The 24,606-nt window shown below is 37.1% G+C and overlaps 4 protein-coding genes across 20 annotated transcripts in view; 3 read left to right on the forward strand and 1 right to left on the reverse strand.

Annotated features, from left to right (window-relative positions):
* Positions 1-1,020: 1,020 nt before the first annotated feature.
* Positions 1,021-3,359, reverse strand: LOC107224255 (P2R1A-PPP2R2A-interacting phosphatase regulator 1). The gene is made up of 5 exons (XM_015664241.2): positions 2,568-3,359; positions 2,437-2,500; positions 1,825-2,228; positions 1,573-1,719; positions 1,021-1,403 (listed from the first exon to the last, which is right to left on the reverse strand). The coding sequence occupies exons 1-5, from the start codon at positions 2,702-2,704 to the stop codon at positions 1,175-1,177; spliced, it is 981 nt and encodes a 326-aa protein (XP_015519727.1). The 5' UTR covers positions 2,705-3,359; the 3' UTR covers positions 1,021-1,174.
* Positions 3,360-3,748: 389 nt separating this feature from the next.
* LOC107224257 (ankyrin repeat domain-containing protein 39 homolog) lies at positions 3,749-12,780 on the forward strand. 4 transcript variants are annotated; one of them, XM_046730760.1, is made up of 5 exons: positions 3,749-3,998; positions 4,648-4,752; positions 5,362-5,586; positions 11,971-12,099; positions 12,178-12,780. In XM_046730760.1, the coding sequence occupies exons 2-5, from the start codon at positions 4,671-4,673 to the stop codon at positions 12,621-12,623; spliced, it is 882 nt and encodes a 293-aa protein (XP_046586716.1). In that variant the 5' UTR covers positions 3,749-3,998; positions 4,648-4,670; the 3' UTR covers positions 12,624-12,780. The 4 variants fall into 4 exon arrangements, with proteins under 4 accessions (XP_046586716.1, XP_015519732.1, XP_015519733.1 ...); XM_015664246.2 differs by lacking the exon at positions 3,749-3,998 and adding an exon at positions 4,025-4,230 and having other exon boundaries at positions 11,981-12,099; positions 12,178-12,331; XM_015664247.2 differs by lacking the exon at positions 3,749-3,998 and adding an exon at positions 4,025-4,230 and having other exon boundaries at positions 11,987-12,099; positions 12,178-12,331.
* LOC107224256 lies at positions 6,598-7,801 on the forward strand. Its single transcript, XM_015664242.2, has 2 exons — positions 6,598-7,170; positions 7,257-7,801. Exons 1-2 carry the CDS (start codon positions 6,669-6,671, stop codon positions 7,598-7,600), a joined length of 846 nt encoding a protein of 281 aa, XP_015519728.2. The 5' UTR covers positions 6,598-6,668; the 3' UTR covers positions 7,601-7,801.
* Positions 12,781-14,559: 1,779 nt separating the features above from the next.
* The window catches only part of LOC107223568 (nuclear receptor coactivator 2), a 58,914-nt gene continuing 48,867 nt past the window's right edge, over positions 14,560-24,606 (forward strand). For 3 of the 14 annotated variants that reach the window (XM_046730754.1, XM_046730751.1, XM_046730753.1), the window contains exons 1-2: positions 14,562-15,029; positions 16,842-17,684. In XM_046730754.1, coding sequence (XP_046586710.1) covers positions 17,656-17,684 — 29 coding nt within the window. In that variant the 5' untranslated portion in view covers positions 14,562-15,029; positions 16,842-17,655. Of the gene's footprint in view, positions 15,220-15,241; positions 15,389-15,410; positions 15,530-15,722; positions 15,979-16,841; positions 17,685-24,606 lie in introns of those variants that run through there. The other 11 variants (XM_046730755.1, XM_046730757.1, XM_046730743.1 and 8 more) reach the window with 9 other exon arrangements.

A 24,606-nucleotide genomic window follows, 5' to 3' on the forward strand; every position in this document is an offset into this window, starting at 1 on the left:
TTTGTGAAAAATAAAATTGATCCATACGATTTGAGTAGACTATATTTTAAAAGATAAAGATTTGTTACATAACTGGTATTTCAATAATATGTACTTATTTTTTGTTATTACTAGCGGGGGAAATAATTTACACACTTATCCATTGGTATTTTACATCTGGTAGCTATATCTAAGATCTGTTATGATTAAATTAAATTTAATCTTAATTTAGCATTAACATATCAACGAAAATTTTCTTAACGCAATTATCCACAGTTTTACATATTGTTGGAAAAATCTTCGTATTTAATGTACTTTATAGGGATAATAATAAAAACAATATTGAACAGATAGCATATTATACATTCCACAGACGAACACAGACTCGAACTGTTTCTAAACAGAATGATGCAAAGAGGAAATGAAAATGAGCAAAAGTAAACTTTTACTGTAAGTTTATAGATTTTTAATTGCTATCGGAAGCAAATTATTTACAGACTATTCTCCTTTTGAACACCTTTCAACTTCAGTCTTTGAAATAGGACACAGCGGACATATTCCCTTTGCTTCCCGTTATTGTAAACGAACAACAACGAGCTTTGTTGCATTTGCAGTTAAAATTGAATCGCGATCCAGGAAGAATGATAAGTTGGTTCAATTTTAAATACAGTTCATAGTTCACTAGATTTGTCCCGACTAGTTACATACATATATCTATTTTAAACTGCACGGTATTCAAACGTTTAGTTGATGCTGAGACACGCAAGTCTTCTCACTTTCGAGCGTATCATATCTACATTACACAATCACTAACTATCGATTGATAAATAGGTCTGAAAATTTACAACATCGAAAAAAAAACATTGTTTCTTGTTACAGTGTGTGAAAAAAATCTTATAATTTTATTATTCTTAATCGAAAAAATCTTTTATGCAAGCTGATGGCACCTGACAATTTAATGTAATTAAAATCTATGCTCGAGACTGATAAATCTCGCATCGATACTGTTACAGAATTAATTCATCTGCATTCAGCTGTGGCACCTTTGGGCAAGTAGCAATCAGCATAGTATTTATTTATCATTTCTACAAGATTACACAAAATTTTTAACGATCGACAGATCGTACTATGTTACAAAACATTGAAGTTGTAAAGTTGACGCGTTTATGTATAAATGGTTAGAAACTAAATATATTCACCTCTGATTATGCTGAGTGATATTATTTGATTGGACTTCATCGGAAGCTTTAGTTAGATCACCTGACGAATCAGACATTGGTTCGTCCCCACTTGATAAGATTCTCCCAGGAGATGGACTGTCGGCAGTTCGGAAAGAGAAGTTTGGCGAGTCTGCACTAGACAAAGATTCAGGTGTTCCCACAGAGCCAAGTGACCCTGGTAGCGGGCTGGATATTCCTTCGAGTCTATTTGAAAAGAGAATAAAACGTTGAAATTTTTGCCAATATTTGCTAGTCACCTAAATACATTGACCTGATAGCTCTTTTACTATCGTTTTTTACTTTAAGCATCATTTTGCTCCAACTATGGCAAGATGTTATTGACCAATTACCAAACAAATGGAATGTTCTTCACCTGTTGGAGTGCGAAATAACAAGACTTGATGTTCTCTTAGCTGGAGGTAGCAGATGTTGGTCTCCATTGTTGTCATCTAATTCAAACTTTCTCTTAACTGGGCCCAGACAGCTTGCACGAATGGTGGCTATTGGGCTGAGGCTACGCCTAAGAGAGATAATGCAAATTCAATTTCTTCAAGGACAACAATCATGCATATGATGCATTACCATCGTATTCGTCATATTCACCTTGCTAATCATTGGACTTTACCTTGTTGCGAAAGCTTTTCTAGTAGGACTAGGAGAAAGATTATTTTTCCAAGTTATTTGAATTCCAGGTGAATAGCACTGTCGTTGTCCGAGTCCTGATCTAGTAGGTGACGGTGAGGAGCACAATGGTGGTCCAGCAGCATTGAGGTTCAAAGTTAGAGGATCAATAGTCCGCTTGGAATTTTGTCGGTCTGATTTGTTTAGCTGATGACTAGGAGACTCTGAGTCTTTAAAGGAGAGGCCTTCGGCATCCAGCCTGAGGTCTTCCCATGATTGAGACATTTGCATTGCACTGTGTATTTCTTTTTCGTGTGCAGCTTCACGACCAGCTACATCCACGCATTCTTCCTGTCGCAGCTGACTCACTCTCGGAGTAAGACGTGGTATACCACCGCCTCCAGGACTCTGTTTTTAGAAAAAATGGACATAAAATTTATCTGGCTCTACTTGGCCATGGCTTTGGTACATTACTGATTCAATGCCTTGACTTTAAAATATAACTCTGATTCCCTGGTTAACTTGCAGTATGCAAAGATATTTGAAAAGTGTAAAGACAATTTGGTAAGCATATTAATACACAGGCTCTAATATTCAATATCAGACTGCTACTTACACTGGTACTAAAACGTCTTGTCCGTGGTAAATTTGAATACAAATTGAAAGGTGAGACAGCATCTCTGAAAAGGATTTCAACAATTTGTTAGGTAGAATTGAGGGAGACAGCACTAAAAAGTTTGAACTTACCTCGGAGCAGAGGTAGACGTCGAGGTGACAGACATTGTAGCACTGATCTCGTTAATCATCGGAGCACTGCTAGATCGCTTTAAGGTGATTACAGGACAGTCAACATCCATGGCTGTAACACTGCTGAGGACATTCATGGGCACTTTTGTAGACAGCGTCGACAGAAAATACAAACATTGGTGTTTGGTCGACACCACGCATAGGGTCAAGATAAGCGTAAAGATTCAATCAAGTTTCCCTCAGTATTCACAATTAGCTGTTAGCGCTGTAGTGAACGCGAAAATTATCCAAGCTATGACAAGTGATAAATTTTATAACATGTGTTTGCTAAAATTATTGTCGTGCACATATAAGCCGGAATTTTTATATTTTATATATTATCCGTTATGGATTTATTCAGGCACTATAACGCAACACTCTTATTCCTTAATACAGTCACTCACGATGTAAAAAAAAAAAGTAATAAATCTGTGGAGACGGAATCGGCACTCGTTTTGTCACAAAAATCAACTTTGGAGCTGTTCGATTGAGCGCTGAGCGCTCCGTGAAAATAGGGGACCGGGATTTGAGGTTGTGATTGGACAACTACTGCCTTTTTTCTCATCTGTTTCTCATGGACAGGCTACGACTTTGGGGTGCTGCTTTCAGGGGCCACCTTTCAGTTGATTTCAAGCGAAGAGAAGGCCTCTCCGTTCTTCATTGGTAGAAGAGTCGTGTTTGGTCTATTCGGCTGGGTGCTTCGATGCCCTCGCTATTGCCGAAAATACAATCGACCATTGTGGCCGTTGACTAAATGGCTGTAGGATATAGCGACGCTCTCGCGGAGGTTTTAACGCATCACACGGCCACTGGCACAGTATAAGTTGTCATAACTCATCATATATGCATCCAAAATACCCAAAAATTCACTCAAAATTACATCACGGTCTTCTGTAAATACTTTTCTGCGCACAACTATTTATGCAGCGGAAACTAACTACTCTGAGGTTAGAAATCAAGGAGTGTCCGCGTACTGAGGTTAGTTTGAGAAATTCAAATCTACGCCTGACGCGGCAATCATCGGCAACCCACCGAACTTACTAACCTACCTACTAACATACGCGCGTCTCCTGCACGCGCGCCAGTATCGCGCATGCTTCGATAGTTGGTGCGTGGCCTTCGAATTCTTCGGTCAGCGCGTTTGGATCCGTGGTTTGGATTCATCCGAAACCCCCGAAACTCAGATGATAGAAATTTTAAAGGACGACGATAATTTGAAGTACAACTTTCACCGCACACACGAATAAATCTTCGTATAATAATCATGTCTTAATATTACTTGTCTTCAACAATAGTTCCTTCTTCGCGCGGTTCAATTTCAACCATTCGGCGGCATCTCAACTGGCTATCTATGAAGTTAGTCACTGATTTACCATGTGACACACGGAAATGGTAAAAATGTCGCCATTTTCGTACTTATGCTGTCGAATTAGTTTGTATATAGCTGTGACGTGTGAAGAGCAGATAGCCCTCTTTTGCGTTGATCTGAACATTTTTCTGAGTAAATAATTTCGAATTTCTTGAGGCTATTGCAACGAATGAAATACCTCAATCGGATTGGATATCAAATTATGACATACAATTGATACTCAAGTCTTTTGCAAGACTGAAAGGCTGTTAAGTGGTAAAGTAATCACTGTTAACTCAGATTTTTACATTTAAAGGTCCACTCCTGAATTTTACATGAATGTACAGATGTACAGTGGGCGTTTGGTATTCCCACTGATTTTATCCGCCCGCTTTTAACAGTTTTCTCCCATCGTTTTCTGTTTGTCATTTCTGGAATTCCAACGTGAACTATACTAATCTATCAATTAACATTGTAGAGTTGCGTTGTCATTGAAATATCAGTGCATTTTTCACTTGTACTTCGAAATTCATTTGACTGCTTGCTTTTATAATAATAAGTTTCTGCATTTTTTTTACTCCTCGATGTCAACGTGTTGTTCACCAAACAATTATTCATGGATCATTACAGCAGCTATTCTGTAGTGTCATTTAAGTCTGTGTCAATTCTAAAGCAAGTTTGTGTATGTTGCAGCTCGTTTAAAATTGCTATCACAGATGCCATACATTCTGGTTAGGGGTAACCTTGCTTCGTATAGTCACAGGTATCCCTGGAGAGTCCTTGTCTCAGGTCTTAAAGGTACGCGATATATAATCACACAGTTGTTAAGAGGGTAGAATTGATCATTAGTACATATCCAAATATTTCAAATTACATTTAGCATAGTGAAAGGTGATTTGCTTTTGTCTTCTACCCCTTTAATATTTAGCTTGTAGTAACATCATTCCTCAATTTTAAAATCCCATCGCTTATCGTTGGATGGAATCATAGAATATTTAATTATAAATACATGCAAAATTCACTTTTCATTCAGTTTTCATCTGATCACGTGGCTTCTGGAAATTTATCTTAGATGCTGTATTCACAATCATTAAATCATTCATTTAGAGTCCCTAGAATTTCGTACACTTTCATATCCTATCAAGAAATTACTAATACTCAACCTACCTTTAGATTTGGATAGCAATATTCAATTACTATGGTTTCATGTACATAAATTGAAAAAAACTTCTCATTTATTGAGCCAATAAGTGAAGTGGTGCAAATATTAGCTGAACAAAAATCCTAATCAGCTTCATATTTATTATTATCTTACGTACAGTGTAAAGATACGTTATCGCCAAGGTATCAATTCAGTGAATTTTGCACTTTTGTAATGTGACTCCAGTTAGCATTGATTTATTTTAGCTGCTGACATAGAACAGTTGACTCGGTTTGCTTCTGGAGGGTACTGTGACGACTCCACTATCGTTTACCTACAACATCCCTGCGTCGTTTTAACTGCATTAGAAGTACTTGGTTACAAAGTTGTCGCATCCTCAAGTACCAGTGTCAAACAGGACTACAATGAGTACATGTGGACTATGAGAAAGGATTTTGCTGAGCCTGAACCTGAGCCACCAATTAAAACTGGTATGTGGGTTATATTCTATTGCATTTAGTTGTATGGAACATTTTTATTAATAAGTAAACTGTCGTAATAAGAATACTATTATTACTATTACGTTCAACATAACTTCTAACAAGTAAGTGGGTTGATTCGTAAATTCCACGGACAATTACTCTGATTATAAATTTTGTACAAATCTGACAAAATTAATGTTTCAAGTGTTGTATTTTGGAACACCAAGTTTAATGTTTAAAAATATTTTTATGCTTGATTTATTTACCTTTGTCAATCTTTCCTTTATGTACATCTATGTCCTTACGAACTCTCGAAATGCCCAAAGTTGAGGAACCAAAAAAGTCGATAAAAATATAATTACTCGAAAATTAAAATGAAAGTAAAAGAGGAACGACAAAGAAAATCGGATTTTCACGGTCCGAAACACTGTTTTGCATTTGATTCATGGCATTTAATATCCCCTCCACGAATGTAAGAAATTTCCCCTCTCGTCCCTGCTTAATTACTTATCCCTATTTCATCCCCATGCCCTCAGCGCCACCTTTTCTAATGTCAGTCAATGTCCGTGTTTCATATAGCGTCAAGATCTGTGAATAAAATTTTAATAATTCTGCAAAATCGTTTTGCCGTTTACTTACGAATTTAAACGATTTTATCAACTTTGCGCACCTTATATGATGTGCAAAACAATTTCGCCCCCTCTAATGTAATTTCTATCAGCATTACGATCTTTGGTGAAAATTTGAGGTTATGTTCTAGCGGTTTTGACATTTAAAGATTGTAATGCACGCGTATGAGCTGTCAAATATTATAAATCCTTTTTTATTCTGTGTGTGGCAAACGGTTGGAATAACCGAATGACATTCTGTTTGTTTGACGTCATTTTATTTTTAAACTGCAAGATTCTGAGAGATGCAAATGCGCATTGTTTTTTTTTAGCAACTTCTGAAAATGAATGCAATGCATTAAATAGATCGATTATTTACGAGAATGTATGTATGTTCATATACGTACATGTTTAAACTGAGAAAATAAAACTAAGGTGCCAGTAGCGTGTTTGAGTGTGAAAGAGAACAATTTTTTGCTCACAATGGTGAAAAAACGAAGTATTGTGTGGAACTATTATAACAAAAAGGTAGACGGAGCGCAGGTGATTGCATTTTGCAAGTTCTGTGATCAATCTTACATTCAAAATGCAACACGGATGGAACGGCACATGGAGCGTTGCCCGAAATGCCCCGAGGATGTAAGGCAACAGTTTATCCAAGTTGCACACAGTAAAAAGAATAAAGGTACTATCCAGAGCATCAAAAAGACTGATGTGTGGTCTAGTCAGGAAGCTTCAGCTCAATTTGAACAAAGTAATATCACAGATACTGAGCTTGACAATTTAGATGACTGGGGATACAAACAGCAAATTTATACTGACGTCTCAAGCAACAATGTTCCACCAAATATTGAACTTGTGATGCAAACTGGAACGCAATGGGCCAATAGAGATGGTGATATACAAAGTAATGAGTCTAGTAGCAATGCTGGAACCAACAGGGAATGGGATGGAAATCGCGATGTGACGGAAGCTGCTTCTGGGGGTAAACTTGATTACAACAAAATTTCTCCTTTCTTTGACTTCTTCAATTTCATATTTTTTTTTGTTCTCAACTCAAATTGTTCCCAGCTGGATCACAAGAACGCGGAACCACCGGTCAAGAAAGAAAAACCTACGGCTCAAAAAGGATTTCTCCATGTTCATTAATCACAAGGCATTCTCCGGGGTACTTTTCACTGCAAAATAAAATTTACCAAGAACAGTTACTGGAGAAAAGAGCTGCTAGACGCACTGCTGAATTGGAACTCAGGCGCAAAACTTTGGAACTAGAAAGATTTCAGTGGGAATACGAAAGAGATAAAGCTCACAGTGAACTACGCTGGGCTCATGAAACTCGGATGATGCAACTCAAGGAAGAACGTGAACGACAAATCATCGATCAGAGTAGAAGTAGACTGCCTCATGTTATATGATACATGACTCCCGGCTGTTTAGAAGAAGCAAAAAAGCTGTAAAATAATTGAATCGCTTAGGAGCCATTCAAATATTACGTCACGCTATTCTTGGCCATTTTGGATCCCCCTCCCCCACATCCCACATCGTAAAACAGTTTTTTACTCCCTTCTCTTCGTTAGATGATCTATTTCGTTCGCACATTTCGCCCCCCCCCCCCCCCTCCCCTTTATATAATTGAAAATTTGTTAATAATATGACGGATAATGTTAATTGCCTGTGACACTACGAGTGTAATCCGTCCCAACCCCCCCCCCATCGCAGGTCGTCACAGTGAGGCTAAGCCCTACCCCCCTGAAAGTGCGACGTAATATTTAAACGGACCCATATAACGGTTACTGAATACAAAATTTCATTATTTTGAGATGCGGCATCTAAATCTCATCTAAATGGTGCTTGATCACAAAAAGCAATTATTCGAAGACAAAGATTTGAAGTTTATTACATGTCAGTTAACAATGTAATACAATAAATGCATAAATAAAGATTTCATTCTTTTTTAGTCATCGTACATATTTTTTTTCAATCCCTTACTCAAGAATTGGAAACAAGTTTGTTGAATTCTGTATATTAGGTGAGTGTGTGTACCAAATTGGAACTTTAATAGCAATATCCTTTTGCATTCTAGAATTAAAAGACAACGTCATTTAAAGTTTTTCTACTACCAGAGTTTTCAAGTATTGAGAAGCCATGTCTGAGAAACTGGTTAGCATGATCAGCACGGAAAGTTATTCTTACGTCGCCGTAAAGGGTTCTCCTTTTGCGACTGATTGTGCAGTATTTGGTCTATCGAATGAGGAGACCGTGGCACTCACTAGACGCTTTCCAAACTCTGGCCAAAATGTGGTCAATGGCATTACAATCAAAGGTGACTATGTAGTGATAAAATTATTATGTTTTTACCATTTGTTTTCAATTTAAGAAATAATTTGCCAACTATTCTAAACTGCTGACAAAATTGACTTGGTTTTTTTTTTTTTTTTTTTTTTATTTTTTTTTTTTTACGTTCAAGGACCACCAGTTCCTGTTATAAACGTTTTGGCGGAGCTTGGTTACAAGGTTGTCTCTAGTACAGGGGAAGCAGAAATACTTTGGACTCTGCAAAGAGAAATTTAAGCGTCACTTGAACACTTGATGTATTAACCTCAGAATATACATGTATAATCGAGCACCATTTGCACAATGAATGTTGAACAAAGCCACAAACCTTTTCGCTTGAATGAATGTCTCCGTGAAATGATACCAAAAATCTGTGAAAATATGTTAAAACAAATTGACGCCACGTGCGTTCAGCGTGGACCAAAACTCTCAGCGTAACTTATAATCTAAAAATGTTACGAGATTCTGTAACAATTTGTTTCTTCTTTGTTTCATTTTCTTTTTTTACTCCCAATTTGCCTTGATTTCAAACTGACGTTATAGTAACCGCAGTTTTAGAAATAGTGATAAAGGTATCCCTCTTGTAAGTAGTATACTATTCTGAAACGAATCGTATTTTTTTAAAGCAACCACTATCAAAGATGCAACAGAACAAAAAAAATTAGAATAAGTAGTTACCATTTAACGTAGGAATATACAAATACTATTGGTGTATTGGATTAATTCAGCTTAAACTGGGATGGTGATTACCAAGAAGGAAGATATTGTCATTGATTGAATTTTACAACATGAAACTACTAAACAATTGTCAATTTTATTATTCTATTTTAATTTACATATGAATATACAACTATAAATATATATATATATGTGTTTATATAAGTTTGTTAATCTATTTTAAGTTTATACCGACAACTTATTTACATATGAGTATACAAATATATATACCTATACTGTATATATATATATATATATATATATATATATATTTGTAGCAAATGAATAATATTTCTTATGAAGAAATTGTATCTCGTAAATCTGCATATGGACACAACGATCAATTTTTTTTTCATTAATTCTCATGGATTACAGAAAGGTGTGTCAGTACTGAAGACTGATTTTCACTCAGTCTGCGCATATCCGAGATGACGTCACAGAAATCACTTAAATAGGTTACTTGAGATTACTCATTTATTTTCGTATACTATGCTTGCTGAAAATACAAGTTTGTGCGGTCAACAGTTGGAAAAGTAATAACATAAACACTAAAGGACAAACTACCAAGCCTCATTGACGTCACCTTGGATGGGTTTTCTGATTGGTTTAACCAAAGCGTAGCGGTATTAACCGTATGTTAACCCTCCGTCGGCCAACATGGACGATACCACAGCCCCGTACCCCCGCCCCCTCAAAAAAAATCTTACCAAAAGCCCGCCATTTTTCACCCGGCCGTTGTCAAGTACGGGACGCTAGAGGAGAGCCAGGCCAAATCGTCCATGTTGGCTGACTGTGTTGCTTTTTGGCGTAATTGAAGTAGGTCCAAAATTTGTATTTTTCTCTTCATTTTAACACTTCAAAACATAGTACATAAACCTAACCTGCAACAAGAAGTTTTTAGCGAGCTATCATATCAAAAAGTGATGTTTTCGGGTGCTTATTTTTCCGGTACATTCAGGTTGGTCTGGAGTTTGTATTTTCTCAGTAGTCTTGACATTTCTAACATACAATCGGAACATTTAACCCCGAAAACAATCATTTACAGTGAAAAATTATCATAAATTCTGGTATACTACGTTTACCAATTTATAATTACTAAATAAGTTAAACTTTCTAACGAAAACTATTGGAATATCAAGTAGAGATCTGAGATAGATTACTTGAATTTTTTTTGGATTGTTAGGAAGTTCCTAAGTGTGGGCAAAAGAAGGAAGTAGCTCAATTTTATAGAAACATGCACCTTACAAAATAGCCCATATTGAGATGCCGAAATAAATAGGGTTTTTTTTGAGTGGAGTCCAATGGGAATAGGTTTTCATAAAAAATTATAACAAGTTTGAAACCCTACAATATCTTTTCTTCATAACAATTTGTTGCTGAGATATCGATTATTAATAAAATGAGCACTCTGAAATTTTTGAATATTCAACAATTTCTACTGATTGAAAATTTCGTAATTAACATTGGATTATTAAGTAGGCACCTGAAACTGAATACCTGCGTTTTTCCGAAATTTTTGAAAAGCCCTAAGTGGGGGAAAAAGAGCTGAAGACGAAATTATTCATGTTGACAGGCAATGTCAGTGAGAAGAAACCATATGGTCGGCAAAGGGTTAATGATATGAAATCTAAACTAAACGGTAGTACCACAACCTGTAACAAAATTGAATTATAAACCTATACTGAACTCTTTCACATTTCAAACTGGTTAAATTTCTGACCGTCAAACACAAAAACTGAATCAGTTATGTTAATGTAAAAAAAAAAATTTCTCTCACTTAAGTAGTCTTACGATGGATTGGTTAGCTATTAGATTCTGCCACCAGCTATTATTCCACATCGGTAACACACCTGTCATGTAATTTCTGTAGTGAATGTTTATGCGTTTCAAGTGATTGATATTCATAATATATTATGAATCTGATCATGCTGATAGAGTTGATTTTAACAATTTTTTAAAACATCTTACTTAATTTCAATTAAATATTTTTAAACCGATGTTGAATATCTTGACAGTTTATTTGATTGGGAGCATTAAATATTTGAATCAAGGTTTTATAGTGTGTTTATAAAACCATTTAAAGTACTTGAATAGGTTCAAATTATTGACAGACGTTTTCACTGGTTGAATGAACGTTTTTTTTTATTAGAAATTATTTATTTAACAATTTAACTTAACACTATAGCAAATACTTGCACAGTTATGGGGTTTGGAACGTGTTTAGTATCCCGATCAAGATGTGAGGGTTAAAATATCCTTTTATTTTTAGCTAAGCACCATTTTTTTTTTTTTGTTAACAACTAATTGTATGATCGTATAAAGATTTGAACGATGTATTATTTTATTTCTGAACATTTTTTTTTTTAGCGACTTTTTAATATATTATACAAGGTGAAGGGAATAACTTTGTAAGTTATTTAATGGAATTTAAGTTTGGTAATTGAGGGACACTATAGTGTTTATTTTCAAACAAACTTGTACCTAAAGAAAACTGTACCTTGCACTGTTGTTTTACTGTTTGAGAAGTCACAAACTAATCTATTATACATTATTATTCGAGTCCCACATTCCATAATGATTGTATTTCCTATATTACGTGATTGAATATAATAATATATGACAACATTGTATTCTTATTTCGGCATCATACTCCTGTTTATTATCATATCAGTGGAATAAAATATATTAACAAAATAATTGAATAGTGAATTAGCTTCTGTCGGAACATTAAAAGAATGTACAAGTTTCAGGGAAACCAATATGGCACATCACAGCAAAGAACATTCTTGCTCATCTGAGGAGGTATCATCAATTCGACAGACATTCGCTCAAATGGAGTTTGAGCGTGGGATCTGGTTTGCAGGTAAATATTCATTCAGTATTATTTTATTTTAATAGCTTTGATGACATCGATTTTTCTTTACCGTAACATTCTTTCCAGCTCAACAAGATTATATAAATCGTGTCAAATATCTGCTAACGAAAGGAGCCCTTGTCGACAGAGTGGATTCGGCCGGTTACACAGCCCTGCATTACGCCGCTCGAAATGGTCATTATTGGGTGTGTAAATTACTATTGGATAACGGAGCGTACGTTAATGCTAAAACCCGAGCAGGGAACGCCACTGCCCTTCACAGAGCAGCAACCCAAGGGCACATTAGGATCATTGAATACCTTCTGGAATGCGGAGCAAAGACAAATATGAAAGATGCTGATGGTTACACTGCTCTACATAGAGCAATTATAGCAGATTCGATTAGCGTGTGTCGAATTTTAGTTCCTCTAACAGATCTCAAAATCACTGATAAATTGGGCCGTACACCTTTACAGCTAGCTACAGAAAAGGGAAATGAGAAGATTGTCAGTTTGATCGAAGAACATCAATAGTATGCATCTGGCAAGATAGTGGAATTTCTAATATATTTAATTCAATTATATTTCCAGGTAGATGTTCGCGATATTTTAAGGATAAGAATGAGACTGTATGTTTTTCCTGAAGAATGTTTATGTAGTTTGAATTTTAATATGATGTCTTGAGAGATTACTTCATATGAACATAGTTTATATAAAATTTAAGAGATCCTTTATAGACAGTAAAATATTATTTAATTTATTATTATTCTCTATGCCGTTATCTTATAGTGCATTTTTTATGTTACACACTTATAGAATTTATTACATCATCATTATGTACAGTCATATAATTATAATATATTGAGCATTAAGTAATGTGTGTAAGAGAGAAAAAGAGTGACACTTATTTTCGGCAACTTATTAATTCTGCAGGGGGTTTGACAATAAGCAATTAATACTAGGTTATAATAACTGCACGGGCAATAACAACAATAATGATTTTGACGCAAGTCAAAGACGTAGCTGGAATAAAATCTAGTTAGTATCATTTACCATGACCGTACATATAATTCAGTTTTCGTTTGACAGAGGATTTCAAAAAGAAATTCAATAAGTATATATTCGATTCGATAGAAAAACACACCATCTGTGTATTAATGCATAAATTGTACTATTGTATGTACATTGTACAAGTATCACGTTTTGAAACAACTGTTATTTCCATAACTGACAGTCACTACGAGTTTTTCTATTTTTTTTCTGGCAATTGAAATTATAACTTGACAAATATATTTTTTCGTTTCGTTTCATCAGGCGATAAAATCAGATGTTTGTCACAAATTAAGAAATTGGCAGTTAAAATCGTTGTACCTAACATTTTGTATCTATTTGGTGTAACATTAATTTCAATGTTGCGCGTTGTCATTTCATCAAACGTAGAATCTGTTATTATTCCTCTGAAACTAAAAATTCCTCGAATTATCGATTAATAAAATTTAGAATATCGCTTATGTGGATTCGCAATCTTAAGCGGACATCGAGGCTCGGAATTTTTTAACGCGACTGTCCCTCAGATGTTACCTACTATAAAATTTGCTAGAGCCCATAAGTAAAAGTTCGCCTGTAGCATGCAGGTCGTTTAGCGCGCTTTGTCGTACGCGCGCTAAATTCACAGTTATATTTATTAACTTAGAGAGAGAGAGAAAAAGAGGGGGAAATAGGAAAGAGAAGGCAGAGTCTTCCGTGTATAAAGGAAAAGTCGGATGAACTTTGTTTATTCGTTTAAAACCTTAAGCGCGATATTATAAATACGATTTATTGATGACGACGTGTGTTAAGAGGTGACAAAATAATTATCTATTTCAGAAAAAACAGAAAAATAACGTAAATCCAATGATAATGAAAAAACAACAGAGAAAATCGTGTACCGCCGCGCTTGAAACGAACCAGCAGTTTTTTTTTTCCCAGAAGACTATCATGGAAATCTGATCAACGGGCTCATTGTAATTTAGAAATTAAACAAACACGATGTTATTCCACCGGTGGAAGTATTGTTTAGAGAATCATGGCATGATTGGGAACGAGGAGATTCTGTTTGAACTTGACTGAAAAAAAAAAAAGTTGCAAAATAAAGAAAAAAAGAGGAAAACAGAAGAATCTCGAAATCGACACATGTTGGCTCTGTACGCGCGTATACCTGAACGGAGGGATGATAAAAAGAAGTGGAGAAATGTGAATAAAAATAGGAATTCGAAGAGAAATAGAATGGCGAATATGTAGGTCGTCTGGTCTAGTTTTCTGCGGCATGGATCATTGCCGACTTCGTGCACTTGGCGGTCTTGATATTGGTAGTGGCCCTCGTCGATCGTAAAGTTCTTGGTGTTCTTCGGCATAACGTGAACGCGGCCGCCGGAGCCCCACGTAAGATAAACGTGCTGCCGCCTAGCGGATTCTGCCGTTGGCCTGCCGTGCTTGCAGTTGATTGCGTTGAGTCAGTTGTTTCGCGTAAACCCAAGTGGGTTTGCGTATCGGCTAGTGCCGGGTTTTTCTATCGTATTTACGACATTGTTTCGACTCCCCACCGTCTGACGTGGGGAAAAAAAAAATAAGGAAATTTCGTAACTATGCCATTTTTCGAACACCGCGAATATCCAGCGACGACGGCGATTCGTCTGGTTATCGCGGCGACGTAAACAACCCAGGAGAACCCAGACTTTGTGTGTGCGGTGTGCTGCGCCGCGGTGTGTCGTGCAAGTGCAAACGCGTCTGCTAAATAAGTGGGAAGAGAGTAGAGTCGAGTCGCCCTCGGCCAGTTGCAACTTGCCTGCTTGTTTCTACGAAACTGGGATAGATTTTTACCCTGTGCGTGCGACTGTCTGTGTCAGGTGTGAAGTGTGCGACGGTAAACGACGTCGCAACAATTCGCTACTCGGTGATTTTGTACGTATCAACGTCGCCTCTATGTACCTATGCGTGGTGACAATCGCTAAGCAATGTAACCCCCATCGTGACGTCACGTACCTAATCAAGTGCACACACACATAGGTAGACGCAACTAAGGACGGGAACAGCGCGCGCGCGCCGCGCGCCTCTCTACACGTATTATTGCACCCGTGGACCGTGGATCGTGGTAATATACGCGCAACATTTGTTATTTCTCCACGTTGTTGGTGCTCCAGTATTTACGCGACTCTGATCGGTCTTCTTACCTTGTATTTTCTTTCTCTCTGCGTATATTATTCGCAGATGCGCAAAACGTATACACCTCTAACGCAACGCGGTACTATACTATATAGCGAGTGAGTGGGAGTGATTTTTTGCAAGCGGTATTAATTGAATACTCGCGTGAGTTTTTGAAGGAAGATTAGAAGATTCGGAGGGATTGAAAATCGCGACGACGTCGACGACGACGGCGAGGTTGATGTTGTTGGGAATAATAGGTACCGAGGTGTTTAGCAATGAAAATTGATGTCACCGCGTAAACGCGGTTATTTCAATTTCATTTCCATGCAATTCCAGGCTGTCTCGGATTACTGCGGTGTCCGTGAAGCAGACGTAAAAAAGAAGGGACAATTTTTATAGCGCGGTTGTCAGTCTCGCGAAACGAGTCAGTTCGTGATTCTTCGTCGTGTCTGTCTACGTTATCCTTTCCGCTCTTTCTAGCCTCTCGAGAGATTCTAGTTTCTAGTTCATACTCTCGGAAGCAGTTCGAGCGACGCGGGCTGTTCGTACATGCTACATATATCCTGCATCGCGTATTCGCAGTTTCAAGTTAACATTCTCGAATTTTCGCATGTGCAACGGCTCCCCTTGATCCGGTGTCGGGATCAACAAAACTTCGCATTTAACTAAACCTTCTGCTGACCCTGGTGACTGACCAACCGACTCGGTACTTACCTGCGTACATTACATACACACTCACTCGACTAATTGCAAGCCCGAATGGAAACAAAAATGTATTACGCGATAAGAGGCTTAACGAAACTGATTCTGAGCCAAAAAACGCACGTAACAGCCATTATTCGGTGTTGTCGGAATGACAATGCGGCGTAAATCATCTGTTCTTCTTCTCGTTGTTCTAAACCCCGTCTCTTTTTTCAATCTCTGAACATCTAACCGATATCGAATCGACCAAAGTGTCGTCGTAGCTTTGTCGATCCTTGCACGAATCATCTTGATCATAGATAAAAGAAATGAGTGTTATCGTGCCGAAATCCGATCGTTAAATTACCGGATACCACTTTCGACATTTGATCGTGATAACTCCGCGCGCTGTCAGTTAACAAATCGACCAAATGTTTCTAAAATTCCGTGATTTCCGTTTTTTGCAAAAGTTATCTTGATCCCTCTCTCTCGTCTCAGGTCGTCGTCACGTCATTTCAACTGTTTTAAGTCCGTTTCGATCAACGCTCTCCGTTCTTACCAAACAGCGTGATTTGTGGCTTTTGAGGTTAGGGTTACGAAACCTCAACTCTTCAGTTTCTACACCGTCAATTCGGCCGAAAGAAATATATTTAAACAATTTTCATTCGCTCCTCCGATTCTGACGTATGCTTATTTATATTACGACGTGTCATCGTGTGGTTATTACTGTCAATTTCAAAACGCAAATTCTTTCCCCGAAATTTATCCGATTCTCGTTTATTTTTTAAATTTTTTATTATTCCAGCCCCCCCCCCCCCCCCCCCTCCCACTCATTTGTTATTAGTGTTTATCTTTTATTCGACGAACATATTGGGTTTCTCTGTGCAGATTTGGGTCGACGACGACGACGACGTGAATATTGAATCTAGGTCGGATGTGACGTGTTTTCTCTGACCTCCACGGATTTATACACGTATTATTTAAAAAGATCGACGACGCTATTTGTCTAGCAATCAGTGTGTGCGTGTCCCGTGTGTGTGTTATACTACCGTTGCTCTTGTGCCGCGACGGACGAAGTAAACCAGTGATTACATGTATAACCAAAATATATGTATAACAATGCATACGTCCGTCTCTACTATCTGGTTTTCTACGATAAGGAAGATGAATTAATTTTATTGTCGATTTAACTTGGAAAAATTTATTTATAAATTGAAACGTGGTTGGTGAAGGAAAAAAAAAAAAAATAATTCATGGAGAAGAAACCCCAAGTTGTGTCGATGCATATAACACGGAGAAAAAAAGTGTGAAATTTATACCTGTGTCTTGTGTATATTACTGTAGAAGGGGATTTATAAAATGGTTCGTGCCGAGGCTGACTAGTGATAGTGGTGTTGATATGTATACATATATATACACATATATGTGTATGCATGTATGTATATATATATATATATTTGTACATGATTGTTAGAAAATAAAAAAATACTATTGCGAGAAAGGTAAATTAATTGATGCGCTAACGAAGCGTAAAATAGTAAAGTGTAATATTTAAAAACTACTACAACGAGAAGAAAAAAAATAAGAAAAAAGATTATAACGACGACAGTGTGTTGATCAGTTTAGTTTACAAAGTACATCAGTGATCACGGATTTCTCTTCGCTCTATCATCTCTCGCCCAACCTCGATGAGAGGAGGCACATGTCAATTGCTGCTGCTGAAAATGCAGGGTGAGTTATTGTTTTTTTATTTTATTTTTTTTATTTTTTATTCATAGTTATTCAATATATTTCTCTGTTTCTGTCTCAACCGGTGCCGTACCCTTGAAAAATTTATAGAAATTCCAATTGTGCAAAGTAATTGTAATACATCAGATATATCTGTATATGTGTTACATATTTCGTATTGAGTAACGGTCTCCAACGTCGTCGTCGTTTCAGATCATCTATATAATCTGTGTTTTCTAGAACGATCGCGGCTGCGAGTATATAAAATATGTATACACGTATGACGTCATAGAGAGTTTAACTTCGCACGTATTAATATATTTTGCTGCTTGTTTTTTTATTTTTATATATATAGAAAGTATAGTATAGAAAGTATATAGTATAGAAATACACGATACAACGAAAGGGTATCGACAGCAAGTAGCCTGTGTAGCCAGAGTTTGTCTTAATAGCCTCCTCTCGACGACTGCTGATTTATTACACTGTAATTCTACAAACATCTACCAACCATCGGTTTCTCTATTGCATCCTTTGAGGTATTCGACGATTCGTTACAGTTGATTTAAACAACGCGTATAAATTATACAGCGCTTTGTTCATTTGCATTAAATGTACACATGTTCATTTTTTCCTTTACTCCGAGTACCACTTGCCACCGCAAGCGGTTCACAAATAAGTGTACTCGTATATTATCTAGCCGGCCAGTCGTCTTATCAGTCTGTAACGATATCGTTGAATATGCTGAGAAATGTGCCACCTCCTGCTACCGTCATTCCGACGACGACGACTTTATAAATATGCGTACCCTATGTATTATTATGTATTGTAGATGTACGCGCAGGTAATTCTTGCTCGCTTGCTCGTGCGATCGTTGCAAGTGCCAAGTCAACCTCGGTTCAGTTCCTAGCATGCGGCTGACAACGACGACGCGACCTTAACCATTTCTTGATCTCTTTTAATACCCCCCCAATCTTTGTACCGTCGAGATCGTTATCGCGATGAGTGAATTTGATAAGCTTCTTTCCATTTTATTTAGGAACATTTTTTCCTCCCGCGACAAGAGATGCATTTTTTACTTTTGAGGTTTTCGAAATCTGAATTTATCATCAAGATATATAATACATTTTTCTCAGCAGCGTCGTTTATTTATTCTCTAATCATCGGTCTTGGAACAAGATTGCGTATAAGCATTTTCTTTGTCCTTCTGGGTTTTGTTACGATAGTTGAGAGACGGTTAGTTATTGCGAAAGTTTCCTCATCGTGATTTTACTGCGTGAAATATAAAATAATGGAGAAAGGGCAACTCTCGCGTCAGTATTAAGAGTGAGAGACGGCGATACGGAGAAGACCTTGTGTGTTGAATGTGTGTTAAAATGTCGCACCTTATTATACACTCGTTTTTAATTTAAATGTACAAAAATAACAAGCTTCTGATCGCTCGTTCGTTATTGAGACACATTTAACGCCGGGGCATGTCAATCAATCCTTGAACAGCCGGGCTGCTGCTACCTTTTCGTTGCTACCGTATATTGCGGCAGATTTTTCATAGAAATACGTGACTGACGGGCCAACCCAGTGACAATAATTGTATTAACAAATTTCTGAAAGTCACAAGCAAAGCCGCCTTACGTTTGTCACAACAACGCTGCCAAGTTTCACTGATTATACCTATATCAGCGCGCCACATTGCCAAATCTTATGCACTATACCTGTGTCTATACCTATATACAGCTTGTCTATTCGGTTTATTGTTAGTCCCACCAGTGGCGTCATATCGAGAAGAAAATTCGATTATGAAAACATTGAATTTCGTACTAATTGTTTGAAATGTGTGTCAAGAGTCAATTCAAATGCTTTCACGACTGGATTGAAATTTAATCTGTATTTCTCTTCAATTATAATGCGATTTTCGTTTCACTTCATTGTTCTCATTTTATCATTTTTTTTTTTTTCCCACGAACACTTTTTTTAATCACTGAAATATCAATGCTAGACAGTCTTCCATTATTTCTGCATAACTTTAACGCGCATCAGTTTCAATGTAATTAATTAGAATCTTAATCAAAGTACTCAACGGTAATATGTGTATAGTTTGTATATAGTTTGAATATGGGACTTTTTGTTTTGCCCTTCGTACTAAGGCAGTCCTCCAAGAGCAATGAAGAGGATAAATAGTAATAACAGTAATCTTAATATATAGAGCATGCACATATAATCAGCTTAAATAACTTGTTACTAGTAAGATAGAGAAAGAGAAAGAGAGAGAGAGAGAGAGTGAGAGAGAGAGTGAGAGAGAGGGAGAAGGGATTCCGGGATGGGGGAGGGGTGACACATTGAGACCTGGGAAAATGTATATCTTGCTCTTTATATAGAAATCAAACCATTATTGGAACTACACGTTTGAAACGTATAATTTATCGCGTGATAGAAGCAGCACCAGCAGCAGCAGCACTGATGTACGTTACACGTATACCATGTAGCTATATTTATAGCCTGAGAGTATATAGGACCTTTGGAGAAACAGAATTATTAAAAACTGTGGCGAGTGTAATTTCGTTCTCTAACAAGCGTTGATGCCGTATTAATTATTTATTTCTTATGCATTTACTCGTTTGTATTTAGTTCCCCTCCCCCTCCCTCCCCCCTCGCCGACGTCTTTTAATAAATGTATTTTCGCTTTAATTACACCTTCTTGTACGTGGCGAATTGCCAGGTATGTCTTCTCTTTTTCTTTTCTCATTTCGTCTATGTAATTAAGATTTCTTGGTAACTCTGCTGACGCACCTACCATCCGCCTATATGAATACCTTTGAAATGTATGTGTGTGTGTGTGTGTATGTGTGTAAAAGTCACTCAATTCTTCGTCAATTTTTCGGTCGTATGCAAACAGGGGGAGTAGTTGCCGAATGTGTTTTTAATCATAATGCAAAAAACTATACAGATAGAGAGACATGTTACAGATTTGGGGGGGGGTAGTAGATGTCGGATAGAAGGTAGATCCAACCAATTCAAACTACCTTTGCAAGTTGCGTTTGGTGGCAGCGTGACATACAATATATAATATGTTTCAATGCTAACGTGGAGAAAGTGGACCACACTCGCCCCGCTGCTGGTTGCTTGCTTACTCGCTGTGCCGAGTATACATATATATCATAATCTCTGCATTGTGTTGCGTAACTATACCGAGCAGCCAACTTGTAACTTGGTTCGTACGGTTCGTTCGTTCATTGCTGAGGGTGTATTATTAATAATAATATCAACACGTGCATGCGACATACGATGCGTGTGTTATTGTTCGTTTCGAAAAGACGTTGCGGGAGGATGAAAAATATGTCTACTTACGTGTGTACGTTCATTAACCAAACCAGTTGGTTTGTGTGCGTACCTGCGCCATTAGTCATGATTCCTTAAACGATCTTGTATTATACCCATGGTATCCAAACTCCGTTTATCCAGTCATTTCTTCTACGCTGTAATGAAAAATGACAGCAAGAGCGCGACGTCGACGATTAGAGGATTTGACAATTTATCGAGAGTTGTTGATATTGTTGCGACGAATAGCGGGACTTGGGAATTTCTACTTTGACAAATACGGCACAAATTTTAATTTTATTTTGTAGCTTTTTTCGGTCGATGGTGTTGTGGTGTTCATCGTGGTGGCGACGATGGACTTTGCCCGCGTCCAAAGGCGACAAAGATAGTAGAAAAGTACCGCTGCTGCCGCTGCTACGATTGGATAAGTCAGGCAGGGGAAAGAGAAGAGCCTTCTTGGGTTTAGAGCTTTAAATAGAACGAACAGCTGACCATGAGTCTCATCTCTATTTTAACGATTAAAACGTGTTTCGTGCGGTGCGCTTGCTTTTGCGAAATGAGTAATGAAAACGTTTGAAATTTTATCTTTATCCAATTCCCTCCTACGTGCGAGACGATTTTTCATTTACTTATCTATTACTGTTGTTGTTGTTACTATTATTATTATTATTATTATTATTATTATTCTTTTGCACTTTTGTTCGTCGATAAAAAATCAGCGATAAATATCTTTTCTTTACACAAGGATGATCTTAAATAATAGTAATCACTTCTCGGCGATTATGGTGCGTGTGCAACTTTAAAGTTTTTCCCGTTTCGTGCTATGTTTTCGTCTCTCTCCTCTCCTCGCATGCACTTATACTTATGCACAACTCCTTTCCCGCGGGAATTAAGGCAAGGCGTCGTCGTCGTCTGTCGATTTCGATTTTAGAAATCGCGTCTATCTGCGAGTTACGTCAGAGGTTGTCTGCTGCTGTGCTGCTGATGCAGAACTTGAGGCAAGAGAAGAAGCGGGCCGTCGATACTTTTTGCTCCCACCCGCTCTAGTCTCCGTTTCGCTGTTACGAATTATAGCGAAACGCTCTGCAGTTACCTAGAGCGGCATCATCATCATTATCATTATCATCATCATTATCATCAGCACCCCCTCAGGGTCAGCCGCAAAGCTCGGTCTTATAATCGCCCGAATACATTATCTATAATATTATACTTATCTCGAAAATTTCGTATGCATTTGAATTCACATTTTCTTTCACTCGTGACCCTGTAAAATGATAAGTAGTTGTTGTCGATGGTGTGCGTTCCTTGCAAAGGCAACGTGCAACGTTATTTACACGAAATATTATTCGTTAACTTTTCTTTTCTTTTTTTTTTTTATTTCTCGCGAAATTTGTATCGATTTTTTTCTTGCAAAGGTGCAGTTCACTCTGGGGAGATAATATTTACTACAAAGAGGGTGGGAAGGGAGGGGGAGGGGTGGGGGTTGTGAGAAATGAAACTGCAACTAGAAGACAAGAAGGAAGGAGAGAAATTTGTGAAAAAGATTATACTTATCGTTAAAGTGACGCGCGAACGTGACCCCGTTATAATTGTTACTTATATGGACGTTATACAAGGCGGTGCACAGTTGTTGGATTGTTATATTATTATAGGTGTACGGCAGCAGCAACAGCAGTGCGTGCCTTACAAATTATTCCATCCTATTCTCTCTTGGTGAAGTTTCTTTGAGTACGACGAAGAGAGGAATATAATATAGTTGATGCGTGTATACCTGTAACGTATAATATGTACTCGTCTTTGAATGCGGAGGCCGGCCGATGCACGTCTACGTATATCACACATGTAGAAATGCGCGTATAAAATATGTGTACTTATATGTATAATAACAGCTGCGAACACAGTTCTCAGGATAATAAAAATAATACCTGTGTGAGTGTGTGTGTGTGTTATATATACCGGAGACAAATATTTTCTCGAAAAAAAAAAGAAAGGAAAAAAAAATTACGTATATGTGATGCGAGGAAAGATCGTAACGATTATAAAGTCGTAACGATAAGTCGCGCACAAAAGAGTGCCGATCTTTAATGCAGAACTACATTTAATAGTACAATTGATACGCGAAAAAAAATTCAATGTCTCTTCTGGACAACGACGAGATTTTTCGTGGTACTGGTGATGATGATGATGATGATGATGATGATGATGATGATGATGATGATGATGATGATGATGATGCCGTGAGAATTGCAGTTGATACACCTTATAATATATACTCGTATTATATACACCTTCATGTCGCACGATGGAGTGAAGTTTCTCTCTCAAAGGTTTATTACGCTGCTGCGCTCAAATTCGAAGACTTTTTTTTTTTTTTTTTTACACATATAAATACACATACCTGTTACATGTGCCGCATCGTCTGTATAACTGAATGGTGTATGTTTTACATAGCGATAATCTTATCAATCGTATCGTGAAAACACGACGCGTATTATATGAATACGTTGACGTTGCTTTGGTCTTGTTTTTTTCATCATCCACTTTCGCTGTAAATATAAACATCCATCCGCGGCGATTAATTATACAAAATGATAATCATAATTATCGAAGAAGAAGAGTAAAAGAAATAAACAATTTCGAAAATACAAGTATATCGCGTTATAATAATGTGTATGTTGTTCTTGTTATTCGTTGAAAGTTTGTCGATGATTGATTAGAAATGTATATTGTAATGTGAAATCTTGGAAGTTGTTTTTTTTTTTTTTTTTTTTAATTTTTTTTTCGTTCTTTCCTTTCGAACGAAATGCAATTTCAACACAATTGTTTTACACGCGAGCATTGATTTCTAAACTTGGAATTTACTTGCAATTCCCGCGCCCAGACTTTTCGCGTCGATGAATCTTGTGTTCTTAGCTAATCGTCAAAATTATATAAGCCTGGATCTGAACGTTTTTTTTTTTTTTTTTTCGTCAAATAGATCCACCAATTACAAAATCACTCTGTTTCAATCTTCAATTCTATGAAAACGAACCTCCTCGCATCTGCTATAATTTCACACGTTTCTAATAATTTTATCGGAGACTCTTTGTAAACAGAATATCTTGAAGCGTTATATTAATTTCGTTGTTAAACCGGTCGATCAGAATTTTGAGTCTGGGTGCTAGATATCGAAATTTTGATTTCCTCCACGCAATTAGATGAAAGAAATTTTTTTTTTTTTATGAGACGAAGTTTGTTTTTTATTTTAACGCGGTTGCCACTCCAGCTGCTTATACTATCAACCGAAAACTTCAAGACTTATTCATCAACGTAAAAATGACAAAAACAAACTTTATAAGTAACAATTGAAGATTTTGGTTATTATTCGATGGATATACAATCAAATTTTATTCATATTTATTTGTCGACTGTATTGTCAATGACCTTGTTCTCTCTGTTACGTACACATCTCCGATTAATTTCACCTTGTCTCTGTATTCCTTCCCTTATTCTTACTTCCCCGATTCTTCAGTTTGAATTTTGCCGCTCCATGGTTATCGTTTTTCCCTAGACGAAGAGCGCTGCATCTCTTCCGGTGTGAGAGAAAGGACATTTAAAGTTATTGTTCGCGTGA

Source organism: Neodiprion lecontei, chromosome 2 (genome assembly GCF_021901455.1).
Source record: "Neodiprion lecontei isolate iyNeoLeco1 chromosome 2, iyNeoLeco1.1, whole genome shotgun sequence".
NCBI classification, from domain to species: Eukaryota; Metazoa; Arthropoda; class Insecta; order Hymenoptera; family Diprionidae; genus Neodiprion; species Neodiprion lecontei.